General features: G+C 38.1%; 1 protein-coding gene and 1 long non-coding RNA gene across 4 annotated transcripts in view; one reads left to right on the forward strand and one right to left on the reverse strand.

The window, feature by feature from the left end:
• LOC131415827 (uncharacterized) overlaps positions 1 to 25531 on the forward strand; it is a 35823-nt gene that overhangs the window by 4712 nt on the left and 5580 nt on the right. Inside the window, exon 2 of one of the 3 annotated variants that reach the window (XR_009222515.1) lies at positions 11844 to 13927. The exons of the other annotated variants lie outside the window; for them this stretch is intronic. This is a non-coding gene — a long non-coding RNA (uncharacterized LOC131415827). Of the gene's footprint in view, positions 1 to 11843; positions 13928 to 25531 lie in introns of those variants that run through there. 3 annotated transcript variants of the gene reach the window in all.
• Positions 14695 to 25531, reverse strand: part of RAP1B (RAP1B, member of RAS oncogene family) — a 44676-nt gene continuing 33839 nt past the window's right edge. Inside the window, exons 2-8 of the mRNA XM_058557680.1 lie at positions 24119 to 24201; positions 23054 to 23122; positions 21889 to 21945; positions 21017 to 21157; positions 19147 to 19290; positions 18350 to 18466; positions 14695 to 16034 (exon numbers count right to left, since the gene is read on the reverse strand). Of these exons, the coding sequence (XP_058413663.1) occupies positions 18380 to 18466; positions 19147 to 19290; positions 21017 to 21157; positions 21889 to 21945; positions 23054 to 23122; positions 24119 to 24175 (555 nt within the window). The 5' untranslated portion in view covers positions 24176 to 24201 and the 3' untranslated portion in view covers positions 14695 to 16034; positions 18350 to 18379. The remainder of the gene's footprint in view (positions 16035 to 18349; positions 18467 to 19146; positions 19291 to 21016; positions 21158 to 21888; positions 21946 to 23053; positions 23123 to 24118; positions 24202 to 25531) is intronic.

The following is a 25531-nucleotide window of genomic DNA, read 5'->3' on the forward strand; positions in this document are numbered from 1 at the left end:
ATGTGTAGGTTTTAAAACACGGCTTGGCTCAGGAGACAATGTTGCCTGGAGGGTAGGAGCACTGTCTTAGAAATTTCCTGGTTTGAATCTCAGTTCTGCAGTTTATCATCTGTTTAACTGCTCTAAACCTCATCTGTGTAAGTAAGAATAATCTCTTGGGGTAGCTGTGAGGACTAAATGTAACAATAGCAACAGAGCAAAGTGGTCAAAAGCCCAGACTTGATTGCCTGGGGACGCATCCCAGCTCCACGACTTATTAGCTGTGTGAACTTGGGTGCAAGTCTGTGCCTCAGTTTCTTCTTTTTGGGTGTAATAATAGTACTACACCATAAGGTTGTTGTGAGGATTTAATATGTGCAAAGCTTAGAAGAGTACCGGGCATTATGAATGGCATATTATACCTTTTCAAACAATCTTATTACTTTCATAATAATTATCAGTTCATTTTGCAACATCAAACTTGAGACCTAGCGATAGAGGCATTAGTAACAGATTGAACTGAACTAATTCCAATCCTTTTTTTCTATGATGCTGAAATAATAGCAGAAGGATTTTTTCCTTGTCTATATGAACTCAAAATAATACTTCATATTGATAAATATAAATATGATTGCAAAGTCTCCTTTTGTTCTTCATATAAAGCAGTTCAGTGGTTATAATCCTGAAGAATCCTTTACTCATCCATTCACAAACATTTGTTAAGTGTCTGCAATGTACCGGGCACTGTGATTGGACCTGGGAGAGATAGACTGGGGGAAAAAGAACATTACTTATAAAAAAAAATCGTGTGAACTTACCTATTCAAACATACTGATTTGATCATAGCATGGAATACATAAATATTTTAAATCAAATAAAATTTGGCCATTATTTTCTTAAAATATCCTTACTTAAAACCCGTTTTGAGGTAAAACTGTTACGTCTTGCCAATTGATATTAGTGCTTGGTTGGCAATGTTTTATTCTTTTTTCCCCCTTGATGTCGACCAGCTCTTTTCTTTTTTTACTTTTTAAAATTGTGGTAACATATACATAACATAAAATTTACCATTTTAGCCATTTTTAAGTGTGCAGTTCAGTGGCATAAAGTACATTCACATTGTTGTGCAAGGCAATGTTTTAGTTTTAGACATATATGTAATATGTATATATGCATCAAAATCAACCCAAAATGATTTTTTATTTAATCCAGCTTCCCGCTCAAGATGTATTAGAGCTTGGTAATCAGAATGAAATTTTGACAAACATTTTATGCATAAACAGCAGTGATATTGCAAAGTAGTTAAACATCAGTGATGTGAAGTGAAACAGACCTTTGCATGTATTCTAGGGGGAATCCAAGATGAGAGTTTGGTCCGGATAGATCAGGCAGTAAAAAAGGTAGAAAACAATGTTACACTTCAAGAAGAGGAAGTTCATGAGTTGGGGAGGAAACAAAATATTTAAGTGTGAAGCGAAAACTGCCAGTGCCCTGGAAGATTCGTATGTGTTATTTGATCTTCACCTACAGGAGAAAAGCTAATGGAAGGACTCAGTGAGACACTCGTATGATTCTAGGAAAGGATGTGGTTGTGGTATCATAGAGGGAAGATATTGATTGAGTACATTATGTCTTTTCAGATTGGACGTTTTTTGCAGGGGGTGGGGGTTGCGGGGCCAGTGGTGATGGTATCTGTCTGAAGAAAAATCTTTACTCCAAGGTCAAATGGGGTCAAAGTTTAAATGTGGAGCCTGAGTGACACTTGTTTGTCTGTCTTCCCAGTAAAGCAGTGGAGTGGAGTGGCGTGGGGAGGATCTGGGTCAGTTCACATTTGATGAGTTAATTCACCTCTCTACATGTCAGTTCCCTATTCTGTAAAACTGAGATAATAAGAGTATTGTCCTCAAAAGTTTGTACTGGCAATTAAATAATATTTATGTAGCAATTGGAGAGGTGGTACAGAACACAAAGACTCCTTGGGTTGAATCTTGGCTCGCACACTTACTCCATGGAGCCCTGGGCAAATTACCTCTCTGTGCTTCTGTATAACAGAAGTAATAATACCTACCTCATAGATTTATTATGAGGATTAAATGAGTTAACCTGTATAAATCAGAACAGTGTTTGGTATATAATAATTACTCAATAAACATTGCCTAATATTATAATGCACCACGTATGGTAAGTATTCAATATAAGTGTTTTTGCTCTTTTGTTCAGCTCCAAGAAGGCAGGGACCATATCTGTTTTGTTCACCTCAACCTTTTGTCACTTAGTAGATGCTCAAATCTTTCTTGAACGAGTGGGTCATTTCCAATCAATACGATTGCATTCAATTCCTCAAAAAATATTCTAGTAGGAGTATCTACATTTGTATAATCAGATTGAATTTCTTTTCATTTATATTCTATATTCTATCATATAGAGATATACTTCATAGTACTCTCTACCACTTCAAAAGATTTTTTATCATTTTAATCTTGTGGAGCTTAAAAACAGGAAGAACCCTAGAATACTTTAGGGGTTATAGCTTCTCCTCTTAATTCTTTCAAATTGTGCTCAATTTGAAGAGGAAAATAGAATGGTGAAATGTGAAACTTTGCAATTTCAAGTTACTCTTTTGTTGCTGAATTGTGATTTAAACATTTACATCTGGGAAATTTTTAACATGAAATCACAAATATATTATTGCTTCTTAGAATTCTAACAGTAAGAGTTAGCTCAATATAGGTTTCATTGTGGCTTGTGCTTATAGTGTCTTAAGCTTAGAGTAGTCAGTGACATTTTCAAGGTAGTGGTGAGTTTGCTGACAAAAAGTTTGCCAGACAAATAAATCAATTGCAATGACTCTTCTTCACAGACATCTCAGGCATCGTCAATAGTGGACATGATCTTGGGGCAAGTGAAAAACTGAAATCATTACCCCTGTTGATCTAGGACATTTTCCAGCTAAACCACATATCTATTATTGCAGTTTATGCATTTTACTTTGCAGCTTCCACATACTTCTCTGCTTGGCGTAGAAATCCTGTAAATCAAACACACATTCGCATTTCTGAGGAATGACTTATTAGGGCCCTTGAAAATGCATTGCTTTGTTCTGTTTTCTCTAAATAGCACAATTTATACTCTGTTTAGATTTTATTATGAAAAGAAGGTAGCTAGCCTGAAACTTATCCCATAAATTTGACTGGGTAAGAAAAGTCACATTAAAATTTTTCTTCTTATATGATCTTAGTTTTGACTGAGCCCTCATCCTGCCTGGTTTGGTGGGTTGAAGGCAGGAAATTCAACCTCACACATCACGCAGGTTCTCTCCTCTTCTCTGGGGTTTGCACAAGAATCCAGAGGGTGACTTCTGTGGTGCTAAGAACACAGATAAAAGCATTTAGCCTCAGTCCATATTACCTAACGCAGGTCACTGTCTAGACTTCAGTGTTTGGCTGAAGATGGGAGGCACGTGCTGCTTGCATACCAGGGCAGGGAGGGGGAAAGAATACAGGGAAAACACACATCATATTCCGACTAAATGACAAGCTTTCGAGAAACAATGTAGCAAATAATTAAAAATTTGAATGGCTAATTAGTTATGATATATGTAGAGTTATCTTTGTCTATAAGTAAGTATCTTCTAAGTAGAGGATCTGTGAAAATGCATCTTCGAGAGGCTGCATCGTGTGTCCATGATGCTATGAAGCTGTGCTTTAACAACAAATTTGTCAAGGTGTTATTTTAATGGTTGAAAAATGTAGCGTATTTAGTTCATAAATCAAGAGCAGGAATTGACTTTTGAAATACTTTAAGTATATGTTGAGCTACAAACATATTGACATATAAGAACAAACTATGCAAGTTCTGTAAATAGAAGTGTATTTACAAGCATAAAATGATAGAATGTAAGTACTGGCAGTGCAACATAATGCCAAGAAAAAGCTGTGTCCATCTTGAACATCACCCTTGAAACTTGTTTGGAAGCGTGAGTCTGTGCTGCAAAAGGGCATGAGGTAAATCTGTGCGTCAAAATCCACCCTGGCTTCCCATTTGCAATGTTTGTTTGTTTATTTTTGCGAGGAAGATCAGCCCTGAGCTAACATCTGATGCCAATCCTCCCCTTTTTTTCTGAGAAAGATGAGCCCTGAGCTAACATCTGCCAGTCCTCCCAATCCTCTTCTTTTTGCTGAGGAAGACTGGCCCTGGGCTAACATCCGTGCCCATCTTCCTCCACTTTATATGGGACGCCACCACAGCATGGCTCGACAAGCAGTGCGTCGGTGCGGGCCGGGAGATCCGAACCGGCAAATCCCGGGCCACCGCAGCAGAGCGTGCGCGCTTACCCGCTTGCGCCACCCGGCCAGCCCCCTATTTGCAATGTTTAAATGATTGAGTTTAATCTTGAGGAAACTGCCTGCCATCCTAGGGGAGTCCTTCTGCTTCTTTGTTCTTCACAAGATCAACTGAAGTTCTTTAGCTGTGTAAAAATGTTGAATTTCAGGTAATAAAAGAAAGCTAAACTCCTTTGGCTTTTTGAATGATTTTTTTCTGATTTAAGTATGAAGTTATGATGATAATTACTTAAAAATTTTAAATTTATTTTTACTTAAAGATAGCATAACAATGTTAGGGAAAAACAAATAACAATTCAGAAGTCATCCCTGTTATTACTGCTAGCTCGGTAATTTTTATCACACATTATCGCCCACATGTTTACATTCATAGTTTACATATAATAATATCATATAGCTTTGAAAATTTATATTCCAGAAACTGTTTTTTACTTGCTGCTGACACTGAGGATTCTCTGTTCCTTTGTGCTTCTGTTCCCCCCCGGACCCTGCACTGTATTTTTGCTTTTCTTCTCCCACCTACTCAGATCCCTCCACCATCCTCACCCCTCCCCTCCTCTGTAACCATATTAACCACCTGGCGTGTATCTTTCAGTACCTTTTCCAGGCTCATGTAACGCAAACACACGTGTGACACAGTCCTTCTCTGTATTTTGTGTTGTTCACTTTCAGTATCTCATAGAAATCCCTCTAAGTCAACCATTAAACATCAGACTCATTTTTTACACGGCTGCATAATGTTCTGTGTTATGCATGAATCATAATTTATTCAGTCATTCTGCGTGGACGGTCATTTACCCTATTTCTGTTTTTTCTTCTGCGGTGTGGCAGTACATTGTCTTGTGTACATATCCTTTCATTTCTTTGGTGTAGCTATCAGGAGTAGGATAGCTGGGTCAAATGTGCCTATTTTGAATTTTAGTAGATATTAGCAGACAGCAAATTAAAATTGTGTTTTACCCAAAGGCTCTACAGTGCATATTTCCGTCAGCAATGTAGGACTCCTTTCTTGCCCGCTACCCCCCCTCTGGTATTGTAGTGTTGTCTCTGCAGTGTTCACTTGTGTGTTCGGTGAGTGGCACTTGGCTTTGCATCTCCCTGGCTGCTAGTGAGTTTAAGCATCTTTTTACATTTATGGGCCATTTGGATCTGCTCTTCCCTGAACTGCCTAGTAACATCTTTCATCCATTTTCCTTTTGGATTGTTTCTTCTCAATCTCTAAGAACCTTTTGTATGATGTAGATATTAACCCTATATATTTTGTTATATTTTCCCAAATCTACTGACTTTGTAATATATTTTGCCAAACAAGTTTTAAATTTACATAAATTCTTTATTATTTTAACTATATAAAATATTTTAATTTAAAAATAGCTTCTGAGTTTCTTGAATTGTCTAAGAAGGTCTTCTCTATCTCTAGACTATTCTTCAGTCTCTTAGATTTCCTTCTAAGATTTTTGTTTTATTTTATAGCTTGAAAAAGTTAAATCTATCTGGAATATGCTTTTTCTGTGATGTAGGGGTTGAAATTTATTTTCTTCAGATGGATAGCTAGTTGTGCCAGCATCGTTTACTAAGTAACATTCTTTCTTATTGAAATATCTTTTTGTCATATATTAACTTGTTATAAACTAGAGTCTACTTCTGGGCTCCATTTTTTTTTTTTTTTTAGAGATTTTATTTATTTATTTATTTTCCCCCCAAAGCCCCAGTAGATAGCTGTATGTCATAGGTACACATCCTTCTAGTTGCTGTATGTGGGACACGGCCTCAGCATGGCCAGAGAAGTGGTGCATCGGTGTGCAACTGGGATCCGAACCTGGGCCGCCAGCAGCGGAGCACGCACTTAACCGCTAAGCCACGGGGCTGGCCCTGGGCTCCATTCTACTCTACGGATTAATGTCATTTCTAATTTCACTCAACTTTAAGATCATTTAGTTCAATTTCAACTTCAAAACCTCACCCAGTTGAAATTCAAATTGGAATCATATTACATTAAAATGCTAATTTGAGGAAATTGGCATTTTATGATACTAAGTGTTCCCACTCAAGAATATAGTATTTGTTCAGATCTTGATTTATGTCCTTTAATAAGACTTTATAACAGCTCTTTCTTGTTAGCTTTATTCCTTGAGATGTTTAGAGTCTTCTTCTGTCGTAAATATTTACCCCCATATCAACTTCTAAGTGCTTACTGTGAATATAAGAAAAAGCTATTGATTTTTGGGACATTTATCTTGTATCCAGCCACCTTCCCAAGTTCCTGAATAATATAATAGATTTTTTGAGCTATTCACTTATAATATCAGCAAAAATAATTACATTTCCAGTATTTATAATGAATATTTCATTCTATTGATTTAACACATCCATTAGCAGTATTAAGGGACACTAATAACTCCTATGTCATAGCATTGTTTTGAGGGTTAAATAAGATAAACACGTGTAAAGTGCTTAGAGCAGTGGGTGGCACATAGTAGGGCTTCAAGAAAATGATAACTAATATTATTACTTCTCACTATCAGAGCTTGTGAGTTCTTCAATCTAGAAATGTCTCTTTCATGGAAACACCATGCCAAAGAACAAGAATTTGCTATCATTTGCTGGTTTTTCTTATTATTTCCTCAATCCCCATTTTAACTGGTTTTGGGGAGCCTGGGTGACAGCTTTCTTAAACTTTTGTGATTCTCTCACCTGGATAGGATGGGAGGAAAGAAGAGCAGAGAGATAGTCTATGTATGGGGATGATTCCATAGATTATTATGTGATAACAACAGATTGATGATTATGTAATAATTGTTATTACTATTCCACAGATTATTTTCCTTTGGAAAGGAGAAGTTATAGTCAAACTTGGTTTAAGGCTAGATATTGACCATATTTTGGTTTAGCTCATATGGTGTTTCAGTTTATTTTTTGCAGGTCAAGACTTGTCACAAAATCTTTTGCTTCCTAGGATTTGTTACATTTCTTCTTCAAAGTGAGATAAAGCAGTTGAGCCAATTATGACTCAATACTGCTCCTCTCTGAGTTTTATGAGTAACTTGAGCTAAGAAAAAAGCCCTTCCTTATGAAGTCATAGCCTTGGGGAGATGAACTCTTGGGGAAAGGCAGCTGTCTTCTGACAGTCGGGGGGAGGTGGCACTGTAGGTTGTCTTCACTTCCCAGGGCTGACATGGTTTGGCATTTTACATCTGTCCTGTTTGGATGACACTGAGACCTGTCCTCTTTACCACCCCTGAACAAGGCCTTGGCAGGGGGCCCAGGGCAACAGTATCATTAATTCTGTATCTGGCATTAGCTGCATCCTGCCAAGGGGAGAATGCCCTGATGGTAAGAACATCCTGTACTGGTTAGGAGTGGAAGGATGAGGGGAGGGGAGGGGGTGCCTTTCTTCTTTGGTGCCATTCTCTATGACTGCACTTGTTGTTAGTGTCATTGAGTGGATTCCAGCTCTTAGTGCCCCTGTGGACAGCAGAGCTGAATGCTGCCCACTCTTTTTGTGCCATCCTCTCACCTTCCAGCACTCTCTCTGACAATGCTCCACTGCTATTCACAGGGTTTTCATGGCCAGTTTTTCCAGAAGTGGGTGGCAAGGTCCCTCTTCTTAGTCTGTCTTAGTCTGGAAGCTCCAATGAAACCTTCCCACCATGGGTGACCCTACTGGTATTAGAAATCCCAGTGGCAGAGCTTTCAGCATCACAGCAACACGCCACAGTATGACAACCGACAGACTGGGACATGAACGCGGGCTGCGACGGGGAGAGTGCCAGGTCTTAACCACTAGACCACCAGGGCTGGTGATGATAGCATTGGTGGAATGAAGTAGTGACACGGCAGTGGCTAAAACACTCTCTGTTTCTGAAAAATTAAAAGCTAGCTGTTAGGTGTTTGCTAAATAGTATCATCAGCTGGTCCAGCTTCTGCAAGGAGCCCAAGATGTATTTCAGGAATCATTATTGTCTTTTAGTGTAATAAAATAGACTCTCTAAGTCTCCAGTTAAAATCTTGTGTGATCCAACTCATGCTTTATTGAAGTCAGAAAATTCAAAGGAATGAATGAGTGAAGTGAGAACTTTTTCCAGAATAGTTCTAGGAGAGAATGACCGAATCAGCTTCTGGGAACTTTAAGTTTGTATCTTAAACATGTAAATCACACAGATAGTTACCATCTCTTTATACTATTATTTCAAATAATGAACAGATAAGGCCTATCTGGAGAAGGTCCAAATTCATTTTAAGAAGTGTTTACACAGACAGAAACCTCACCCCCAATGCAGGATGTACTTACAAATATAAAACCCAAAACTCATTGGATTGAATTAATTCCTAATTTGCTTGAATGTTCAATGTATGTCATTCCAAACAAATGAATTTTCATCATTTAATTTTTATGCCTGTCCATTACTCCCATTTCTAAAAACAAAAAAGCAGTAAATAAAACATTCATATCAGTGCAGAAGTTGAGTGAAATCTTCCAAATCATGACGCTGTTTGGTTTCAGATGCACCCATTTCCTTCTAAAATGAATCATGTACATAAGGCTGATTAAAGGTGGGGGGTGAGGTGAAGGGAAAAAATCTCTTGTTGTGTCTGAAAATGAAAAGCAAAGTAAGAAAATAAAGTTTGCTCTTTATATCACTCCTAAATCTAAGTCAGTGGAAGAGGGAAGTTTCTGTCATCACTGAAAAATATAAAACCCGTAGGGCAGACAGGAAGTATGCCAACACAAGTGGAGGTCGTTCAGTGGCATGATGGGTAACGGCATTCCATGGACACTATGTTGGTTCTGGAATGGTGGAACAGCCCTGACTGGACCTCTCATTGACTCTTCCAAGTCTCATCTGATTCTTGGCTCCCCTCAGAAGCAGCTCTGCAGAGTAGCTTAATTTTGGGGCTTTCCCAGGTGAGACCTCTCTCGGGAGATTCCTGGGTCTGCTGATTCAATTCAGCATGTTTTGGGATATCCTAGCGTAGACCTATGCTGGTTTTTGTTACCTCAAAATTAGTAAAACAGTGTGTGGTAGGCTGATAATGGCTCCCCAAGATATGTCCTCATCCTTATCCTCAAATCTGTAAATGTTACATTTATTTGAAAAAAGGGTCTTTGCAGATGTGATTAAGGATCTTGAGAGGAGATTATTCTGGATTATCCAAGTGGGCCCTAAATGCCATCAGAAATGTCCTTAAAAGAGAGAGCTAAGACACACAGAGGAGATACGAAGACGGAGGCAGAGTTTGGGGTGATTGCGGCCCAACGCCAAGGGACGGCAGCAGCAAGGAACAGACCCTCTCCTAGAGCCGACAGGGGAGCGAGGCCTTATCGACACTCTGATTTTGGACTTTTGGCCTCCAGAACCACAAGAAAAAGTTTCTGTTGTTTTAAGCCACCAAATTCGTAGTAATTTGTTACAGCAGCCCCAGGAACTCATGCATACTGTTTAACTAGGACACTGATATCTTCTTAGAAAATAATAGAAATAGATTGACAATATATGAGAACTCGGTTAATAAGAAATAAGAATTTATCTCCCTAACACATTTTTGTGGGTAGAACATCAAAGTGCCAATTAAGAAAAATGAGAGCAACAAAAAAGTTTTTATTATTGGCAAGGTACATGGAGAAATATTTCAATGACATTATTTGAAAGAGGCCTTGTGGTCTTGGTGTAGCTGAACTTGAAAAGTTGTTGTCAACACTGGCTCTGAAACAGACTTACAGTCACTGCACAGACATCTGTAGACCTGGTACTAAATTAGAGGACAGTATTTCCAGAACTCTCCTATCATCTCCTTAGATTCGTAGCCAACTCCTCACCATAAATTACGGTGCGTCTAGAGGAGGAAATTACTGCTGGCCTATAGCACGAGACAAGGCGTGAGGCGGCGGGGAGGGCACGTCTTGCCCCTTACCATCCAGGGCAGCATCCAGGATGCTGTCTGTGCTCTCAGGCTACAGGTGGCTATCTGCTGCCTCCCCTGCCCGTCTTTGTAATAGCAATCCGTACTCCCGCCCTCTTCTCCCCAGCCCCAGCCCACTTAGGCCTGGCTGTCTTCTTCCTCCACGCCTAATCCGTAGGAAAATAACCTCATTCACACCCACGGTTCAGTTGTCTCCTGTATGTCCATGACTCCAAGGTCCAACTGTTAAATCTTACCAAGTTCTTTTGCTCATGCAGTAAAAATCACAGTTCCCTGCCAGCTTCTCTATTTTATCATCATTGGTGCTCATTCTCTCTGGTTCTGCTAAAATAATCAGGTATTTCACCCTTTCCTTCAGCCCCCACATCTAAACCATTAACCAATCCCCCAGTTACTCCTTTTTTTTTGTGAGGAAGACTAGCGCTGAGCTAACATCCGTTGCCAATCCTCTTTTTGCTGAGGAAGATTGGCCCTGGGCTAACATCTGTAACCATCTTCTAGTTTTTACATGTGGGACACCACCACAGCATAGCTTGATGAGCGGTGCTTAGGTCCGTGCCCAGAATCCGAACCTACGAACCCCGGGCCACCGAAGCAGAGTGCATGAACTTAACCACTACACCCCCAGGCTGGCCCCATCAAGTTACTCCTTTTTAAAATTTCTTGGGCTACCCTTGTCAGCACAGCTCCAACCCTAACCACTTCATGCTTACAGACCCAAGCAGCCTCCCAGCTGGCTGTGTTCACTCTGGCTTGCCCATTCGTCCCCTTGGGCTGTCTTCCACACAGCTGTCACAATCGGTTGCTTTAGTGCTTTGCTCCCATTGAGAGCAGTCGAGTGGCTCCCCGGTTAACCCCCCACCCTCTCCTGTCCCATCCTATTGTACTCCACACTTCCACTATGGAGAGAGACTCATTTTCTTCTGCCAGCCATGTAGTTCTCCATCACTGGTTGATTTGCTCAGAGAATCAAATTAACAGTGACCTGAGTAAAACTAAGTTAGAAATATCAATTAAATAGTCCATACATTTTAAAACAAAATACGACTTTTACCTAGTCACTTGCATTAGAATGGATGACGGAGCATGACCGTCTGTGGTCAGATGTGAGTTGCTAGGTCTTCGCTCATTTGGTGTATCTGACTGGTCCTCCCCACACTGACACATCAAGCACCTTGCCAGCAGGAGCTGGGTGTATCATTTACTCTCTGCCACTCCCCCGCCCAAAGCAAGCACTCTGCACATTCTCAACTTAGATAGGAATCGAGTTTCCTGTTCTGAACCCAGTGCTCCCAGGGGCCATAAACTACCACACTATACACAGGAATCTGAGTGGGTAACAACAGCAGATGACAAAAAAATTAAAGGGTTTGATCTCTGCCTATTTAAAAACTGCTGTAACCTTTTGACTTCAGTGAATATATTATTCACATAAAAATCCTGTAAGATCTACTTGTGTTTAGTTTCCAAAAAAAACCCCTGAATTTTCACCCAAATGCTGAATCTGGGTAATGATCTCATTTACGTCACTGTATAAGGAACATCAGTTTAAACTAGGTTCATAACAAAATAGTAAAAATTCTCTCCATACCCTTTCAGACAAATCAGAATAGAGAAATTATTGACGGCCTATAAAGGATAAGAACCTCATACACGTTAAAAATGATACCATGCTTTTCTAACATCACTGAATTGTCCCAATGGAAAGTTCTGAGCGAGTTGAACAGACTGTCACCTACGGAGCTTTGTTCGTTTGCTGTCTTTCCTCCCAACAGCACAGAAGCTCCACGTGGGCAGAACATCTCTGCTGTGTCCCCAGCGTGGTGGACAGGGCCTGGGACGCGGAGGACACACAGGACTGAACACATCTATTGATTCTTAGACACAAAAAATCAGGAAGATATCCCTAATTTTGGATAAAATCTTTAATGCTTACAGTCAGTAATCTATAGGTCACAAACAAGGGTATTTTAAGGGAGGAAGCTCAAAATATGCAACATGTGGATACTTTTTAAAAAAAACATCTGCAGCATTTAGAAAACAGACCTATTTAGCAGTTAAGTATTTTATTTCTACCTTTCAAAGAAAAACTAATGTCAAGCCTACAAACTCAGTTGTTCCATTAATAGGTTTAGGAGCCAATTTTGACAAGTGTCATCAATAACCCAACAAAGACACATTTTTCTCTCCACAGTCAGTTAAAGGAACGTAGTTCAGTTCTACTCTCAGTCTATTACACTTCTCTCAGGCATCATAAAACACCAGATGTAATGATGCACTGTAACAAATTATAGAACAGGTTTAAAAAAAACTGAGTCCCATAAATCACAATTTGTTAAGGCTCACTGATAGTTTAAGAGAGATAAGCCTGCAAACACTAAGATTTCTAAGATAAGGTCGCAGGAGTATTAATTACCAACTACTCTAAGTCCTTTCCACATTTCCAAGATTTAGAAGCGAGGAGACGGAGTAGCAGACGGGTTAAACTCGGCAGACAGACTGAAGCGAAGGACAAGGAAGAAGTGCAGGGTGAGCCCCGATTCTAAGCTTGCCGCCCGCCTGCAGACGAGGTGATGAACAGAGGAGCAAAGCTCACCTTCGTGAATGGAGGTTTTACAACGTTCTACACGATAGCCACAGGTGGTAATGACGATCCATTCAAGAAAAAGAAGCTGAGTCAACATCCAAGTCAAAACAGCGTTTTTACAACTTTTCAGAAAAATTAAGTGAAATATCACTCCGGTTTTCTCCTAAATTCGTTTCTCTAAGTATCTTTGGGGACATGAAAATGAACTCGTGACTTTTCTGGCTGAATTATTTAGTATTTTTCCATTCAAGCACCAGAAGAGTCGACCTACATAGGACTTGCATTCCTACGCTGCAGTCACTTTTCTGTATGGGAAACAATGTGCTTTCTACCAAACCACAGCCCATTTCCATTAGCAAAATAGAAAAAAAAAACAAAAAAAAAAATACTGACCTAGAGGATGGCACTGGCATTCACGTCACTCTAACTCCTACGGAGTAGGTGCTATTATCACTCCATTTCACAGCTAACCAGGGTCACACGCTAGGGAACGACAGGGCTGGGATCAGAAAACCCAGGAAACCTGGTTCCAGGGCCCACATTCTTATTCACATACTCAATTGTCCATTTTGTACCCCCAACGCTTGTCTGTGCTTCACGTGTTGTTTCCCACCAGATCAGTGGTTCTCAGTGGGGCAATTTTGCCCTTCAACGCCGTCTCCCCAAATCTAACTGGGGGACGCTTCGCAATGTCTGGAGACAATTCTGGCTGTCACAACTTGGGGGAGGGCTGGTATTACTGGCATCTAGTGGGTAGAGACCAGGGATGCTGCTAAAAATCCTGTAATGCACAGGATGGCCCCTCACAACTCATTATCTAGCACAGAACATCCCTAGTGCTGAGGCTGAGAAACCCTATGACAGAGGATAAACTCTAGGAGGTCAGGGTCCAAGTTGACCTTGACTGCTGCTCTATCTTCAGACCTAGAACCATGCTTGACACAGAAGCACTTAAATCTATCTGTTGAATACTTATCTGTCTTTAAGAGCCTAGAACTCAGCCTGATGTGTAGCTGCTGGTAGGCAATATTTATTAAAGGTAACTGAACAAATGGTACTGCCCTCAAAGAGGGTCACAGGATGTTAACAGGACACAGTAAGTTGAAGCGATTTTAGTGCTCCACAATCCCACTTTTCTGAGGCTTAATTTTCTCCCAACGACTACAAATAAAACCAGTTCTGCTAAAACAAGTCTTTTAGTTAAGTGGGGCTTCTGAGAGAACAAACATTTCTTTTTTTTTGGATCCATGGAACCTTTAAATACACAGAACTCTGAGTTAAATATGTAAGCAACACTTTTTTCTTCTTAAAATGAAGGCCTTCAAATGTCCCATTCGAATAGCATGTATTTAGGGGATTAGCAGACACCCCTAAATGAGATGGTGTCACTAGCTGATTGCTGAGATGCTCCAGTGGCTGGCAAATACTTTGAGAAAGTTTGAGTTAAGATTTGTTTAAAATTTCAAAAAAGAACAGAATTACAGCACACATAAGACAAAAACAGATCTATTATCTAAAAACAAAGTAGTACCTGAGTCCACTCAAAAGATTTTACAGCTGTAATAGTTTAAGTAAAATTTCATCCTATATTTTTAAAAAATCCGTAAGCATAACATCTGTCAGAAAGTATTTTCAATTCTTCCTCCTACACCTCAAAGAGCTACTGAACATTCCCCAGAGGCATATATTCCTAAGTAGTATTGCCTGATTTACAAAACTCTTTCCCAAAGAAAAATTCAGAAAGTGGTCATGTGGATATTCAAACAATACTAGGAAAAAAATCTGACATCTTTCACTCATCATTTCTGTAATTAATGAATGAGTCCAGTTTGCCCAAATGTTAAATTATGAAACCATACTATGTAAAATGCACCTATTATATTTAATAAGAAGTTAAACGCATATTTATTTACTAGCACTGTTAAACATTACACAAAACACATTCAAGTGGCAAGTAATTATAATGCAAGCCCTTGCATGGCAATCCAAATTTATTGAACTACTGATGCTAAGTTATACAAAATTGCACCACTTTAATTAAGGCTTTTAGTTTACATTTGGCCACCTCAGAGTAGTTGTAACATTAGGTTGGTCAATTTAAATACTGTGGCTCCCTGTTGGATAGACACACAATCTTTACACCCAAACATTAATGCATACAAAGCAACAAGGCATTGTTAAATAAAACAGCAATAGTTACTGCAACTTAGGCCTTGTGACCAATTACACATAATTAAAATTACTTCCCACATTCACATCCACAGTACTCGTCCACCATTTAACATCTCAACCAAAACGTTACACATGTGAAACAATCACTAACAGGCAAAAATACTAAACCTGTATATTTGGTATTGCAAATACACTTATGCATGAGCAAGCAAGGGATTCACAGTGAGAATCTACAGCTGCAGAAGCCTGAAAATGATTTACAAAAATTGTTAAATCATTAAAAAATTGTTTGAAAATATACACTTCTTGTTGTAGACCCCCACTGTACACACAACTATAAACATTGTTCCCTATGTAAACAAAAAAGGAAACATACAATAAGAGATTTGAAAAGTCTGGACATTTCCTTCCCAACAGATATTAAAGGCAACGTCTTTCATCTAAGACATTATTACTGAAAGGACTATCATATTTTAAAGACAAGATCACTGTCTCCACAGGTTTTTTAAAAATTAAAAAAACTATATAGCTGTGTTAATCAAAGCGCTTATTTGTACAATACAATGATAATGACCTTGAATTTCTTAAAAAAAATTACAATAAGCTACAAGTATCAAAGAAGCGAAGTTATCTGGAGTAGTCTATATAGGAGCTCTTTGGACTTTCTTTTATTATGCTAAAATAGTGGTGCTTTTAGGATTTACATTATTGTACTCTCCAATACAAAGTATGGGGCATGTAAAGTATACAGTACACCATTTTCATACATGTACAACATTGGTGGATGAAAATGTCTCTTAGCAGTAATACTGGATAGTAGCCTCTGGTTTTACCAGCTGCATACTCTAGGACTATTCTATAAGTAAAAATCTCTCTTGTGATACTGGAAAGTGATTAGAATGTGCAAACTGATGTAGTAGCTTTCATCCGCCTCTTAAAGGGTACCACCACAGAAAGTCCATTTAAGATGTTGGTAGGTTTAACAAAGTTGGAATGCTGGCACTGTTGAATTGGGCAACAGTTCTTCAGACCTGTCAAAAGGAAAAATTAAATTAATTGAAAACATGAGTCGAAAATAGCACACTAAAGATCCAAAAAATGAAGTGTTAGAAATGAATGTAATACAGGCTCTCATCCTTGTCATTTACATTAATGACAACACACCACAATTCATAGCAAAGCAAAGCATGGGTAGATATTTTCATCTTTTTGGAATGACTTCATCTATTCTGCTACCCTCTGGAAAGTCAGTCAAATGAAAATTTTAGATACAAAAAGGGAATGTACCGTAGTGCAAACTTCTGTATATTATCCTCCAAAGATTAAAAGCAGGAAAGAAAAAAAAAAAACCCACCACATTAAAATTTTAGGTCAGGTCAACTTTATTAGAATTAGGATTAAAAGACAGATAGCAGTTAGTATTTTAAAATGGGTGATCCTATAAGAGTGTTTCCAATCCTAGAATTACATCCTAAGTGTAGAATGCCCATCTAACCAGGGTTTCTAGTACCAGAAAAATCAAGACCTTTCTTCCTTCCTCTGCCAAAAAGAGCACCTAAAAAGCTGCTTCAGAGAAGCAGACAAAATAGAATTTATTTTATGATGCCTCTTTACAGTTGAAAGTTATATACTTTCTAATTCCATATTTAAACAGATTCTATCAACTTTAAGATGGATGTCAAAAAAAGCTGGTATTACACTAAAATCATACGTAATTAAACTTAAAAACTTGTGAGTGATGTAAAAGAAGTAAAATCAGGACTCACTGTCTGCCAAATATTTATTTACTTTGGATGATTTTCTGCATACATGGCCAGGCTAAAAAAACATTTCCTTTTTTTACTGTTTTCCTCGGATCAGACTTATTGCAAGCTCCAGAAACACTGTTAATAAAGATGTGGCTGCTGAAACCATTTTCACAAACGCTTTAAACTTTAGGTCCTCACTTAGAGTCTGAATAAGTCTGCTAAGTTTTCTACATCCTAGCAGACTGACTGGAGCAAACTGGAAAGGACAGGTGGGCATGTGTGAGCTCAGGCACGTGTGCTGCTAAGAACGGGCACGTGGTCAGGAATGAGAGGGGGTCGGTCTCTATCAGATAGCCTTGGACGGAGGGTAGCGACAGAACCCTGAGAAGATACAGAATCAGGCCGCTGTGGTAGGACAGGGCCATTCAACATAGGAAGCAGCAGAGCCATAAACACCACAAGTTCCCAAGGATAAGATACAGTAAAATGTGGTTTAATGATCACTGAGCAGGAAACCATTATCTGGCAAAAAGCAGCAGCTAATAGTTGAGGGTCTACCACGCGCCAGGCACTGATCTAACTGCTTTACAAGTATTAACTCATTTAATATGATTGTTGTCGAAAACTATATCAAATGGTTGTACACTCAGTTTTCCTTTGCTGCCTCATCTCTGGGCTGTATTTGTGGTTCTCTGCCTGGAACTCTTCATCCCCTACACAACTTCTGCTTATCCCTCAGATCTCAGCTGAGATGTCTCTTACTCTGACAGACTCTCCCTGAATCCACAATTCACATGACTGGCTTGGTGCCCCAGTTACATGCTCCCATATATATTACCCATATTACCACATTATGTACCCGTAACAGCATAGTGACTAAGCACGGACTTGGGAGCTAGTCCATGGCTCAAATTTAGAGCCATGCACTCAGATCAATGGATTCAAATACTGGCTCTGCTATTTACTCACCGCAGAGCTTAAACAAGTAAAAGTCTTTTTGTGCCTCAGTTCACTCATCTGTAATATATGGGAATAATAATAGTTCCTGCCTCGTAGAACTGTTTCAAGAATTCAATTAATATATAGACAGTACTTAAGAGTGGCTGGCATATGATAAATGTCTCAGGAGTTCCTATTATCAGTACCATGCTGGATTTATTCTATCATAGCATTTATCACATTTTGCAGTTGCCTGTCTAACTCTTCCATTATACCTTAATTAGCTTAAGGCAATGAAGAGGCAAGAAGAGAAGGTTGGTTTTCTTCACCACTGTACTGTCAGCATAAACCAGTGTCCCGTTGGGGCATAAGCACACAAAGGACAGACTTACCCAGAATATCCACATATGTGGAATACTTTACTTCTGATGATGACAGGTACATGAAATAATTATTCTAAATTACTAGAATCTAGTAATCTGTACTAAATCTATACTAAATTACTAGAATCATACTAACTCATGGATATCTTAAAAAGGAAGTAACCATTTCTTTTTTAGAACAAAAAAATTCTATACTTGCTTTCTTGACAGAGTGCCCTTAATGAAGTTGAGGTTAAAAGAGGGGAAAAAAAAAAAGGAAAAGATAAATTAACATACCTGGCTCAGAGCTACAATGCATTTAGTATATTAAAGCAGCTGACATGATGACTTTTTGCGGGCCTTCCCAGGCACTGGAGTTTTTCTGTTAATTTGCCGCACTAGGTCATAAAAGATCTGCAAACATATTTTTTTTTAATTTACAAGAGAGAAAGTCCAAAAACAAAAAGTAAAATGAAAAAACTGAACTTTCCATGGATATAAATGAACCCCAGAAAGCAAATATTCTGTTCAGTTAAGGAATGAGTAAAACCAGGTATTCTTGTAACTGCCAAGTTCTTTTCTGTTTATTTTTGGGGAGGGCTAAAATTGTTCTCCTTAAAGTAAGTACCGAGCTGAAGGACGTGCAGAGATCTTATCTTAGTTCAGTTAGAACATTTACCATCATCCAAAGAAAACAATCCTTTACTCTTCTTCCCATCTTTCTGTATCTTTACTCTACAACCTGACTTTAAGCCCCTTCAAGGCAAGAACCGTGCATGCCTTTTTGAATCTGTCTCCATCTTTTACATAACATCCTTCACAAACATGAAGACTTCATTTATCTTCCTCACCCTGTCCAGTCTTCCCTTTTTTTCATGGTAAATTCCACTATACCAGCATTTAATAGAGGCTGAAACAGCATTGTGCTTATTAATATTAACATGCATATATTTAGTCTAAGATTTTTGCCTTTAAGATCAACCAAGCACCTTGAGTACATTAACTTGGGGTTGTGTTAATACACAAACATTATTTTCCATTAATTTTGAATGCTGAATTCCAAATCAAGAGTTTTTAAAGTATATTTACCATACCTCATTAACATTTATTTTTGATTTTGCAGAGGATTCTAAGAATGCACAGTTGTTCCACTGTCTTGCTAGATTTTGACCTTGTTCCTTTCCTACAACTCTTTCATCTTCCAAGTCACACTTATTACCAACCAGAATCATTGGAACCTAAAAATATATTTGTGAGGGTAAAAACAAATAAGTAAATAAATATGCTGTATAAATTCAAATCAAAAGAATTCTAAGAGTCAACCTTAAGGATTACTTTTTATATTATGTCAGAGAAAAATACTAAATTAATAATGTGTAATAAAATTTATACTTAAAAACAAAAGCCTTAATGTTAATTTAAGAAACTTAATCATGAAATTTTTAGAAAACAAGCTATGATCTACTTATAAAAGAGAGAAAATAACCCTTAAAAAGCATATCACAATGGATTTTTAACTAATTATATAGAAAGCAAAACAAAATTTTTTTAAAAAGGAAGTACAAAAGGGTGTTACTGTGAAAAGCCAATATATTTCAAAATTTTGGAACGTTTCTCTAAGAGATGTGAATCAACTTCAAGTTTTCTGGTTTCCTGACATGTATTTATCAAAAAACCATTCTCAATTTCATAACACAAAAAGGAGAAACTGGAAAGCCCCTAAAGTAGAATTTTTAGTTTCTCGTATAGTCTACAAAATCCAGAAAGTAAAAGCATCTTAATTTACTAAAAATCTAGACTACATTAATCACGTGTTTGGATACATGTGATGTTTGTAATTTTAACAAGGACACTATAGAAAAAATAATACTTATTCTGCAAAACAACTATTAATCATTTAGAGATTGGCTTTCTAGAGAATTCTTGGAAAAAAACCCAAACTAGAAAATCAGGAATTTGGGCCTTTTTAAGGACAGATATAGAACATTATATTAATAAATACTTGTTTAATGCAACTGATAGAAGAAAACTACAGTAGTTACCAGAGACAGTAGAAAACAGATTTACTACCTGAGAAATGCTCACTGAGGCTGCTTTGAACATGTCAGGCCCCCCAGTTCTCTGTTTTAGAAGTCCAGGAAACCGCAGCATTTCCTATAGGGGCCTCCGAGCTCTCACAATATTTGCTACAATTAAACTATATACTGTACAGTGGTTCCTAAAAGTGTGGTGTCCAGACCAGCAGCACCAACACCATCTGGAAACTTGTTAGAAATGCAAACTCCTGAGCCCTGTCCCAGACCTGCTGAATCAGCAACACTGAGTGAGACCTGGCAATCTGTTTTAACCAGCTTTACAGGTGATTCTGACACAAGATTGATTTCAAGAACCACTGCTATATCTAGTGTGATGAGGAATTCAAGTAATCCCTTTGAAGTTTTCTATAGGGATTAAGCTCCATTATGGTACATTCTGAAGGGGCATGTAAATTAATGTTAGAATCTAATATATTTGTTGGCTTCCTTCTAAAATTATTACTATTATGCTCCTTCTCTGTCAGCTATGAGATATGTTTACCTGTAAGTCCTGATTCTTGTTAAAAAGCCTCTTAAATCTACCAGAAATGTGGCCAGAACATCATTTGCTCTATTAGTAACATCTGCCACCCACATCGCTCCTTTCTCCCCACCAAACGCATGATTTAAAAATAAGGGTATAAAATTTATTTTATACAGGTTAAGGGGAGAGGAGGGTATATTTCTCATTTTCCACATTATATATATTTGAAAATATGTATGAGTGTTAAAGATATTATTTTTGCCTTTCAAGGAAAAAGTTTTTGAAAAACAAAAAAATCCCCCAAAATACATGAACTTTAAATTGGATTTAAATTCAATTTTTTAAATTGGCTATCACTACAATAAGAGTTTGAAATACAATATATGTATTAGGAAGTCAGCTTACATCATCAGTATCTTTAACTCGAAGAATCTGTTCTCTCAGATCCTGTAAATCATTAAATGTGGACTGTGCTGTGATGGAATAAACTAGTGCAAAGCCTTGTCCGTTCTTCATGTACAAATCCCTCATCGCTGTAAATTGTTCCTACAGCAGAAAGAAGGGATCATGAAAAAACAATAATGTGTTGATAGTTAACTTGACAACTTTCAAAGTCTATAATTAGAGCTCAATGAAAAATAAAGTATTATCTAACATTGCTTAAAATTACAGTCCATGGCAAGATGCTATTTGAAAAACTGGTATTTCAAGAAGTAAGTTTTTTATTTAAAAATAATAAACCAAAGCAGATTTATGTGCAATAAATATATTCAAGCGGGACAGAAATATCCTGTCTCCAAAAGAACAGGCCACAGCACCTCTCAGATACTCCTTCATTAGCTGAATGAATACCAAATATCCAGAATAAACCTCTCTTTCACTTCAGATACCAACAAATCTAGTTGGTCTGCAAATATTTTGAAGGAGGAAAGATACCATTCAAAATACTTCACATGGGCACTGAGGAATGAATGTAACCCCAAGGATTTTCCACATTATTTAAGATGTGGTAATATATCTTAACTTGTTTTAAAAGTGCTAATGAAACTATGAAATTTTCATCCCAACACATTTTCTATTTATTCAATAACTGACCCACTGCAATTACAAAGCACACACACAAAAAGTAGAATTCAAGAGAATAAAAAACAGCTTGAAGATTAAAGCAAGTGGTACCTTTAAATAAGCTTAACTAAGGTGTGTCTCTACAGTACCAGAATTTACAAGGTCAATACTGCATGAATTGTGCATACACTCTGGCACTTAGTTTTACATACCGTTCCTGCAGTATCCAAGATTTCAAGCATACACTGCTGTGCATCTACTTCAACTTGCTGGGGGAAAATTAAAATACACCTTCATTTTTTTATGTATACAAGACTACCTTAATATATACAAAAGCTAATATGATATTTAAAACAAAGAGGTCAATTATAGCCACTTTACAACTCATCTCAAGCAATACTTTAACAAATCAGGAGAAACAGAGCTAGCTAATAAAGGTCCACTGCCCCCCAGACTGTATTAGCTGCAAAAGTCATGTGTTCTTTTCTGTGTTCCAGTGATATCAGAAGTGATTCTATCTCTGCTCTGCCATACTGTAGACACACCTTCAATTCTCTAGACAACCACATCTCTGGAACAAAATTTCTGGTAGCAAAGAAGCAGAGGACAGCTACCAAATTATATATCTTTGTTACCCCTACCCTTTTCATCTAACATTTCCTAGGAAAAAAAAACTATTTAGAATTAGATGTAGAAAGAAAAGAGTAATATTGCCTTACACATGGGGTGCAGGAAGGGGTTTCCAGTTTTTCTGGAAGACTGTGGACACAGAGGGAAGAATGGAAACACAGTGTCTGCACAGCAGCAGGGATGAGGCTGGCTGCTCCAGGGTGAGGAGACAACTCTCTCCCTACTGAATTAAAAATGTCTGCACATTAAGTTTCATTGTCAAATGCTGTGTCAGCGGACATAGAAATAAACCCTTCTATTATGAGCAGTGGCACATTCTCAAAGAGTTATAAGTAGGAAGGTTAGGGAGACTTCTGTATTGAACATCTCTAAGTTAAAAAGAAGGGAGCCTAAGGGTATTCATTCTGGGGGTGGGGTGGGGGAAGAAACATGGAGTTACCACGTGAAATGGATGGCCTAGCTCTAAAGTCTGTGTGTCAAATTACAATTTTTGGGTCAGGATAAACTTAAAATTCTCTGAGAGAGAGAATAAGAGAGAAAGAGAGTGAGAGCAAGTGTTTAAGATTCTCATAAACTGGTAAACACAAAATGCCAGGAAATAATCAAGTGTGAACTTCCCCCACTAATCTTTTAATTAATGCTGCTTCTTCATCCTATTTTGTAAACATTCAATTATTATAAAGCTAAAAATAAGAATTTATATTTACAGTCAAGTCAAAAGCAAAGGCCTTCTAAAGTAACATATACCTTTCTATAAGAATCTTCTATCGTAGGATCATATTTTTCGACAAAAATTCCTTGAACAAACTGTACAGTCTGAAAAAAAATTAACATGCCATTATACTTCTAAGGAAAAGAACAAATCCAAATCTGTACATTTCTAACCACCGATTTCACATGGGTAGTTATGCCATTGATGAAAACACATAACCACTACTACATCTGAATGTATGTATTTGATGAGAAAATTACCTTAGAAAGCTTTTTTTGAAAATTAATAATCACTATGCTCCTTATTAGCTAATTCTAAATTTAGACATCATATATTTAAACCTTTAAAAATATCTCCTGTTTCAGTTTTAAGGGCTTAATTTGAATCTTATTAAAGTGGCTGTTTTGTGTACACACGTGCACACTTAAGACACCTCCCACCACTTTGGATATATTTACAAATGAAACAGCAGCTCACGCCCCATTGTATACATCTCTCAGTCTGACCCAGCATGTCAGGTTCTGTGCCAGGTGGTCACTCTAAGTGGCCAAGTGAGATGGTCAATCTCTCATAGTGTGGGGCTTTGCTAAACTCTGAACTATTCATCAAGTTATTTTCCCCAAGTTTCCCCCTTCCCACCCACCAAGTGTCTTCTTTCTTGTTATAATATCCCCTGATGACAAAAGATGGCTACGAAAATAATGTAAAAACTGGACAAAGGTAATTAAAGGTTTTATCATTTATAAGCTTTATTTAATATTTTCTAACATCAAATATATATTATAAGCCAACTCACAATGAGAGAAACCAAAATTCATTCCTATCTGGCTCTGAAATGCAGATAGACACATATTTACATGCTCTGACCCTCAGGCTTAGCCCAAAATTCTGGTATATCTCATGTTGGTCTGGAACCAATGTTCTAGAGAGAGCATAATCTACCCAGATACAACTAAAAGTTGACTAGAAGTACAAGAAAAATATTATATTGCTTCTAAAATCACTATGGGATTTCACCTTGACAAATAATCAAAACCTAAAACTCCCCAGAAAAAGAACAGGTCTAGGAGTGAGCAGCTTCGGCACAGTGAACGACTTACCAGAGCAGATTTTCCAACGCCTCCCGAGCCAAGCACGACTAGCTTATACTCACGCATGGTGCAAACTCGTCAGAAGCTAGTACCTTATTAAAGAAAAAAAAAATTCTTAAGTAATATCTTTGTATTTATGTGCTTATATAAATAAGACATTCAAGCAAGTAGATTTATTTAAAATGATTACTTTACCATACCAATATGGAGCATTCTATAAACAGACTTACTAAACAATGCTAAAGGTAGGGCTTTTGATAACACATCAGAGTAGAAAGAAACTGCAGAATTACAGACATAACTTTCAGCCCTATCCTAAATTCAATTAGAATAGAATATTTACTCTGTTGAGAATAAAAAAAAGGGAGGAGGCTGAAAACAGCAGGATGCGGTATTCTACTAGTTACAAGATGGCAGTGACACACGTTTACCCCCTTTCCTGAACCATCTGTAGCCGAGTCACAAGTAGATGAGTGCCTACTGAGTACAGGGCTGTATCCAATGAACAACAACAAAACCTTTCTGCCCCCGTTAGCTAATATTCTAGTAAAGATGAACAGGACAGGGCTGGGGTCTGCACACAACTCCAACCCACCACCTGCTTCTGTACATGAAGTGCTGCTGACATACAGCCACGCCCACCATTTGTGTACTGCTTGTGGTTGCTATCTTGCTGTTATGGCAGAGTTAAGTAGTTACGACAGAGGCCATCGGGTCCGCAAAGCCTCCAACATTTATAGAAAAATCTTGCCGACCCCTGGGGTACATGAATGGTGAATGAGTCAGTGCAGAAAGCAGACCAAATATCTCTTCCTGAAGTGGGGGAGCAAAGAGCCTGAAAATGGTCAGGAATCAGAGGCAGAACTCAGGAATATGAGTGCCCAGACTGAAAAAGTCTACTGAGTGCTCAGTATGATGAAACAGCTGAAACCAAAACAAAATAAAGAAACAACCCTTACCAAGCCTTATCATTATAAAATTTCAGTATCCTAAGGATACAGAAAGAAGATCCTAAAAGGTTCCAGGGCGGGGGATAATATGAGAATACAAAGCTCCCACATTCCTCGAAAAAAATGATTGGTCAATGGCCTGGCCATGGTACAAAAGTAGCCACCAGAACAGGTTTTCAATATTCTTAATCAAGAAAGGATAGATCTTTAGTCACAGTAACAAGTAACTACCAGAACGGGTTTCCACACATTTAATCAACCAATAACCACTACTATGCTTCTGCAAACTAGTGGACTATCGACGACCCCTCACTCCTGAAGGTCGTCAATAAAGAACGGACTCACTTTGGCGGAACAGCTCTCTGCGAAATCTCGTTCTATGTTCTCTCCTTCCAGCCCAGACTCTCAGATAAGACAGCCTCTGTTTCCCTCTCCTCTGTGCTATTCCTGTGTTTCTCCTTAGGACGCCATT

The sequence above is a fragment of the Diceros bicornis genome, chromosome 17 (assembly GCF_020826845.1).
Source record: "Diceros bicornis minor isolate mBicDic1 chromosome 17, mDicBic1.mat.cur, whole genome shotgun sequence".
NCBI lineage: Eukaryota > Metazoa > Chordata > Mammalia > Perissodactyla > Rhinocerotidae > Diceros > Diceros bicornis.